Source organism: Phaseolus vulgaris, chromosome 10, assembly GCF_000499845.2.
Source record: "Phaseolus vulgaris cultivar G19833 chromosome 10, P. vulgaris v2.0, whole genome shotgun sequence".
NCBI lineage: Eukaryota > Viridiplantae > Streptophyta > Magnoliopsida > Fabales > Fabaceae > Phaseolus > Phaseolus vulgaris.
The window spans coordinates 31286333-31293738 of NC_023750.2; the positions used below are offsets into that span (position 1 = coordinate 31286333).

The 7406-nt window shown below is 34.9% G+C and overlaps 1 protein-coding gene across 1 annotated transcript; it reads right to left on the reverse strand.

Moving 5' to 3' along the window:
* Positions 1–624: 624 nt before the first annotated feature.
* Positions 625–4965, reverse strand: LOC137819020 (probable LRR receptor-like serine/threonine-protein kinase IRK). Its single transcript, XM_068622717.1, has 4 exons — positions 4851–4965; positions 4612–4730; positions 2508–4529; positions 625–2328 (listed from the first exon to the last, which is right to left on the reverse strand). Exons 3-4 carry the CDS (start codon positions 4004–4006, stop codon positions 879–881), a joined length of 2949 nt encoding a protein of 982 aa, XP_068478818.1. The 5' UTR covers positions 4007–4529; positions 4612–4730; positions 4851–4965; the 3' UTR covers positions 625–878.
* Positions 4966–7406: the final 2441 nt, after the last annotated feature.

The window sequence follows — 7406 nt, forward strand, 5'->3', positions numbered from 1 at the left end:
GTTTTAGATGCTATATTGATAAAGATGAAAAATAATCTACAAAAAAAATCATAAAAGAAAAAGTAATTAATTACTTACATAAATTAAACTTAGACTCAATTTTTTTAATAGGTTAAGCTTAACCTTTCAATTGAACTAAATTAAATAAAGAGGAGATTGCACTTATTTTCTTAGAAGATAAACTAAATAACACCTACATTCTCTCTAGTTTTAACATAAGAATTATATTTTTATTATTTTTAATAAATGAAAATTATCCGTCTTATATTTTTAATAAAAGGGTATTCATTCTTTTATTTTGTTTTAAAATTATTATATTAACTAAAATTTAAATAAAAAAATTAAGAAAATCAAATACTGTTTTAAAATATAAAATTAAAGAAATTTTTATAAATAGTAAATGTAATTTTGTTTTCTTTAATAAACCAGTGAAATTGAGTGATCAGTGTTTTTTTCACCCAGTTTTGCATGGATGGATGCTGTTTAGTAGGGTGCATTAACCAGATATGTGGGTTTCGTACCAGCATGAAACACAGTTTGTCCCAGAAGAACATAAAGCAAACAAAAATGCAACGAATATTCATGTTTAGAAAATGAAATTCATGCTTTGTAGGGAAAGAGAACTATTGAAACACTATTGTATTAGCAGCCAAACTGGTGAAGAAAAATCCAGAAGTACAACTTGAAATGACCAAAAGTAAAAGAAAAGGTAAAAATAACAAAACTTACAACAACAGAAGCAAGAAACAAAAGTTGGAAAGAAATTGAGTGAATATTCTTTGCATGATTTATGTTGTATAGCATTAAAGCAAGCAAACTGGATTGTTCTTCACCAGGTATGCAATATGTGTTATGTCTCAATCACTATAACTTAAAATTCATTGTATTTCCTCTTGTCCTTCAGAAGGGCATTGGATCAACTCCAATATATTGATTACCTCAGCCATGTCTGGACGCTTTGAGGGCACTTGTGATGCACAAACCAACCCCAATTTTATCACAGGAACTGCTTCCTCTGCAGCAAAATTACCCTTAAGATTTTCATCAACACATTGCTCCACTTTGCCATCATCCAATGCACTCCTCACCTTGTCACAAAGAACAACCACATCATCCTCCATGTATTCCACTGGTCTTTTTCCTGTCACCACCTCCAAAATCAAAATTCCAAAACTATATACGTCACACTTCTCAGTTATCTTGACTGTGCGGCAAGCAAACTCAGGAGCCATGTATCCAAGTGCACTTTGAATTTTGCTGCTCAAAACACAAGGATCTAGCATTGGCAGTAGCCTCACCAAGCCAAAGTCTCCTATCTTTGGCTCATCAGAACAATCTATGAAGACATTTGTTGACTTTAAATTATAATGAATTAGCTCCATTTGGTGCAAATGGGCCAACCCTCTTGCAATTCCAAGAATGATCTTGAACCTTTTTCTCCAAGAAAGTGTATTTTTGCTACTATCATCATCATCATGTAGAAGCTTTTGCAAACTCCCTCTGGCTAGGTACTCATAAATTAGGAGCTGCAAGGATGGAGTCCAATAATAACCTTCAAGTGCCACAAGATTTTGATGCTTGATTTTCCCAAGCATTTTAACCTCTCTCTCAAAGTCTTCTTGTAACTTGGTTAAGGTGGACACTGTAAGCTTCTTGATTGCAACATAATGACCATCTCTAAGGACAGTGCAATAAACAACTCCAAATCCACCGCGACCTATTTCACTGTCTTTGTTAAGAAGATTATGAGTACCATCAGCAAATTCCGCATCACCATAAAACATCACAAGCTTGCCACACTTTGGATCATTCCCTGGTGAACCGCTATAGTCCTCACCTCCAGAGAATATAAATGGAGCAGCAGAAAGAGAAATTGAAGACCTCACGTGAATATTTAGAACAGTAACAACCACCACGCCAATGACAATAAAAATAGCAGCACCAATAGCAATAAGGACAGAGATACTGAGCATAATCTTATGGTGATGGTTTTGTACGGAAGAGCCAGGATTGGAGTAAGAAGAATTGGGATTTAGCACAATAGGCTTTGGATGAACAGAAGGGCATGAGTGATTAACAACAGAACCACATAACAATGGATTACCAGAGACAGATGAAGGAGAGATGGTATTGAAGAAGCCACCCACTGGTAGCTCACCTTGAAGGTGGTTGTACGAAACATTAAACGAGAAAAGGTTGGAAAGATTTGTCAACTCCTTTGGTAAGCTTCCAGAGAGTTCATTCCATGAGAAATCCACATCCTGAAGATTGGTTAGGTTTGCTATGGCTGAAGGGATTGAGCCAATAAGCTTGTTGTGAGATAAATTCCTGTAACATTCCATTGAAATGCAGAAAGGGGAAATAATCAGAAAAAATTGTAGACTCAAACACGGTATTTCAATTTTCATAACTAAAATAGAACCAAGGAAAGGTTTATGAAACAACTCAAGTAAATTATATTATGAAGAATAAAGCATGAAAAATGGAAGCAATGATAGAGTGCTTACAGAAATGTTAGTTCTGAACACTTGTCAATTTGGGCTGGAATTCTCCCACTTAGGAAGTTCTTTTGTAGCCTCATTTCACTGACTGATATTGCCCCTTCTATTTCAGAAGGAATGCTTCCATTAAGCTTGTTGTCACTTAAGTCAAGAATGTACAAAGATTTAAGTTCTCCTATACTCACAGGAATAGAACCTGAGATATTGTTGGTGGACAAATTCAAGACATGCAAGCTACCAAGACCTCCAATTCCAAATGGAAGTTGGCCAGAAAATGCATTTGATGACAAATCCAAAACCTGAAGGCCGTGAAAAGATACAGGAATGGAAGTAAGTGAGGGATAATTTCCCTCACTGAAGCTATTCCCAGAAATAGAGATACTTTGTAAACCCATCCTAAATATCCATGAAGGAAGATGGCCTGCCAAGTGATTGTGGCTGATGTCAAGAGTCAAAAGCTTAATGCAGTTTACCATCAACTCTGGCAGGTTTCCCGTGATCTGATTCCTTGAAAGATTCAACCTACTCAGCAAGTCAAGATTTCCTATTGACTTTGGAATCCAACCGGAAAATCTATTCGCAGAAAGATCCAATATATCTAGACTTTTCATTTCTCCAATCCAATGTGGAATTCCACCTGTGAATGAATTCCCTTGCAGGCTGAGGAATGTGCATGAGGAGAGCTTTTGCATTGACTCAGGAAGTCTCCCAGAGAGAGAATTGCCACTGAAATCAACCATCTTCAAAAGCAAGCAGTCTCCAATATGCTCGGGAATCTTACCAGTGAAGAGGTTCCTCCCTAGCCTCAACTCCCTCAAATCAATAAGATTCCGAATTCCTTCTGGAATCTCTCCCTCCAGCAAGTTGTTTGAAAGATCAATTGATTGTAGTCTCCTCAAAAACCACATTCCAGATGGCAGTTCCCCATGTATCTGATTAGAGGAAAAGTTCACAACTGCCAAAGAGTAGCAGGAGCTCAAAGAATCAGGAATTTTACCTGTGAGGTTGTTGTTGGCAAATGATAATACTCTCAGAGACCAACATTGCTGGAAAATCTCATTTGGAATTAGCCCAGAGAGGTTGTTCTCACTCAAATCAACAACTTGTAAATCACCAATGCCGAGAAGGTCAGGAGCAATGGTCCCTTTGAAGTTGTTCCTAGAAAGGGACAGAATCTGAAGGAACTGCAGTTTCAAAAGGCCTCTATCAATGTGACCAGAAAGCGAGAATCCATCAAGAACAAGAGAAGACACCCTATTGTTTACAGGATCACATTTGACACCAACCCAGTTGCAGGGACTATAATCATCTGCATTCCACGTAGAGAGTTTTCCTTTTGGATCTTCTAGACCAGCCTTGAACGTAATCAACCCCAACACATCATCGTTGAAAGAAGGATTTATTGAGATCACTAGGAATGGATAACAAAAAACAAAACAAAGCGATAGGAATGGGATGAATTGCACTCGCTTCATCAGAGTAATATCTATATTGTAGCAATGCATTCAGTGGAGCGCTTCATGAATTTTTCAGAAAGCAACTATTTCCTTACAGAAACGCACTGCCATTCCATTTTGCTTACATACGGTAGATAAAGGTTGGCGGGTCCCAATAAAGCATAGTGTATAAACCAAAGGAAAACAAACAACCACCTTATCACGCACAAGTATAAGAAAGTTTCAAGTGCAAGAAAAATAATGAGAGAGAGAGGCACAAAGGTGCTAGTGTTATTATACTACTGCAACAGTAGCAGTAGAAAGGACACAAAAAAGTGGGAGTAACAATCAAATCCTCGGTGGATATAAACAAAAAGAGCAGTAAAAACAAACGAAAGAAGAGACTATACTAGACAGAAGACAGTAACCATGTGAGGGTGAAAAAAAAAAGAACAAAGTAAAGTAACTTCAGAAAACTCACTTTCTGCTTTTCAAACTTCAGAATTCCAAGGAGGAATGGTGATCATTGCACTCACAGAAGAGAAGAAGTTTTGAATATATTTTTCAAGTGGGGTGACGCAACACAGTGTTTCTAAAAAGAAAACAAATAGTTGGTATTTGTAGAGAAAAGTGCAGTGAAATTACACAAGCAAAGCAGAAACAAGAGATCTCACCATATACAGTGACATGGTGAAGGAAAACTCTAGAAGCCTTCTTGAGAATGTAATATCCATATGACATGAATAAAACAGTGGTTAAAACTTGAGGGCGGGGTTGAGTTGAGCCTTGTGAGCTGAAATTGGAACCAAGAAGAGTTTGTTTTATAGAAGCTGCTAAAAGAGCATGGATAGGGAGCAGAGCTAAGAATAAGAAGCTGACAGAAGGCAGAGAGATTGAAAGAGAAAGTGAGTACAAAAAACCATGGTTCCGATCAAAGTCCTGTTTTTCTAGGACTTGTTGTTGGTGTTCATCTTCTTCTGGTTCTGAAAAAGAGAGTAAAGTGATAAATTTAAAGAGAAAGAGTGAAAGAGAGAGTGTGACAGGAGAGAAGCTTTTTTCTATTGTGTGCTTTGGCATGGCCTATGGGGGAAGTTGCTATGGTGTGCATGGCGTGGCATATGGCTCTGTGGGTCAAACCAGAATCATGGGTGTGAACAAGATTGTTGTGCTTTAAGACAACTTTTTCATCTGACGTGGTTCGGACGCATGATTATGATCCTTATTATTCATGCTCATGCTCTTTTGCAAGTAGGAGCAAGAGAAAGCTATATTAAAAAAATAATTAATAACAGTGAACATCGTTGCAAGTTGTTAATTCTGTTTTTTAAGTCCTTCTGTGTTAACATCAAGTTAAAGGATTTCAGCAACTTTTCGCTCCAATTGTTCAACTTCTTTTTAAAAATTAAAATGAGTCTAGCAAATACAAATCTTTAAATTATTTTTTTAATGTAAAGAAAGAGTTTTTAACAATAATTCTTCTTATACGTGTTATCTATCAAAAAGATGTGTAAAGTTACAGCATAATGCTACTCACTGGACATGTTCACAAGAAGGAAACCAACAAAAAAAAGTGGTTCAATGGGTTGGAATCAATGCGTCATGCAATATCAGAAGTTGCAGATTCCATATTTTTGAAAGGAGGTTATCCATTGAAGGTATATAAAAAAAGTGTGCAACATGTTGAAATTGATCTCAAATTGGAATAATAGATTTTTTTTCATCGCAGAACAAAATTAAAGTTTAGTTCATGCAAATAAAAAGATCCACACAAGTAGAAAATATCTTGCTAATGACAGTACCACACCTTAGGATCTGAATTAAGAAATCAATAATGAAAAACCTTTAATTGAAAAACAAGTTGAGAATGCATTTGAAATTATGCAAATTTGTTAAGAAAATTTTTAGCCAATGTTTAAGTACACTAATCAGCTGTTGACAACTTTAAATAATGTCTGTAAAATCTGACGGAAATAATCGTCTGGAATTTCCATGTAGATTTCATCACTAACTTCAACAAGGACATGGTGAACTGCAAGAGTTTAGAAGTTGCTTAGCATTAGCAGGAATCTTGGACTCCTCCGTTCTCCGAGTACCTTTCAAATAATTCTAAAAATTAAATGCTTTAATATTTTTTTTTATATTTATTACCATCAATTATTATTATAATCTATACCTTATGATTCCCATAATAATTTTAAAAAAAAACTGTTTACAATTTGTAGCCTGTATTTTAGTGGATACAATTAATTATTGATTTTACTTTTATTAATATATTTAATTTTTTATTTTTATAATTCTTTTAAAATATAGTAGAGATTTAAGTAAAATTTCATAAATTTATTTTTTATAAAATTAGTAAATTTAAAATTTTGTTAATTAATATGAATAGTTAAATTGCATGATTTTTACTTGAAAAATTAGAGAATTTGAATCTTATATAGTACTTAGGATTTGTCAATAGTCTGAATAAATGATAAATTGTAGGTAAAATAATATTTAAAATAAAATAAAATATTATTATTCGTGTATTTATATTAAGAGTGTAGATTTATAATTTATTTTAATAAATAAAAATATATTATAAATACAAATTTTAATACAAATTGATATTTGAGATGTCTTTTTGCGTATTATTCAAAAGAAATAAAATTATTGTTAACCAATATCTTCATTAATCCATCATTCATATTTTTTTATATAATTTTTACTATTTTATCAATTATAAAAAATAGATACGATGTTTAGGTTTTATGGTAGTTAGCAATATGATATTTGTTACTCGTAATCTATGTTATAATGTTGAATTAATAAAAGAAATATCATTGGTAGTATCCATACCTATATATAGAGGGGATTTCCCATTATAACTGTTTTTGGTTATATAAAAAATTGTTCCTATTTTATTTTTATATCAATATTTCATTTTGTTCCCGCAGGTTGACCAGGGTCGTCTTTATGCGTGGCTTGTCCTCACGAGCTAGGGCACCTTCGTTCTGCTCCGTCTGTGAGTACCTGAAAAGAAGTGAACAAAAGGGGCGCCCTCGCGGCCGTTTGCACTCCGACGATCAAGTCAGCTAGCGAGAAACATCAAAGGTGACGCACCTCCGTATTGAACATCGTGACTGGATGCTCTGAAGGTGGTCGAAAATACTGAGTAACTAATGTTGTGTTGCCCTAATTGTCCGTGCGTACAGTGGGTGCGTCGTGAAACAACTAGGGTTTGTGACTCTGTGTAAATTGTGAGAATTAGGTCAAAACTCCCCCTCTTTCAAACGTTCCAAAGCCCCTTTTTATACACCTCCCACATTTAAAGCGCATTAAAGCGCATTGAAAGCGTATAAAAACATGCCTTGAAACGTTCGAAACTTAACTGAATTAATGCGTACCTTAGCGAACTTTTAGGAAAGCCTTGATGTTTTCAGTGCTTATTGTCACGTGTTCTTCTGACTTGACCGCTGCTCTACACAGA

Excerpts from the sequence above, each read along its gene's own strand:
- LOC137819020 (XM_068622717.1), bottom strand. The coding sequence starts at position 4,006 with ATGCATTGCTACAATATAGATATTACTCTGATGAAGCGAGTGCAATTC. Across the intron at positions 2,329-2,507 it reads TGTTCAGAACTAACATTTCT|GAATTTATCTCACAACAAGC; the intron begins GTAAGCACTCTA and ends GGAATGTTACAG.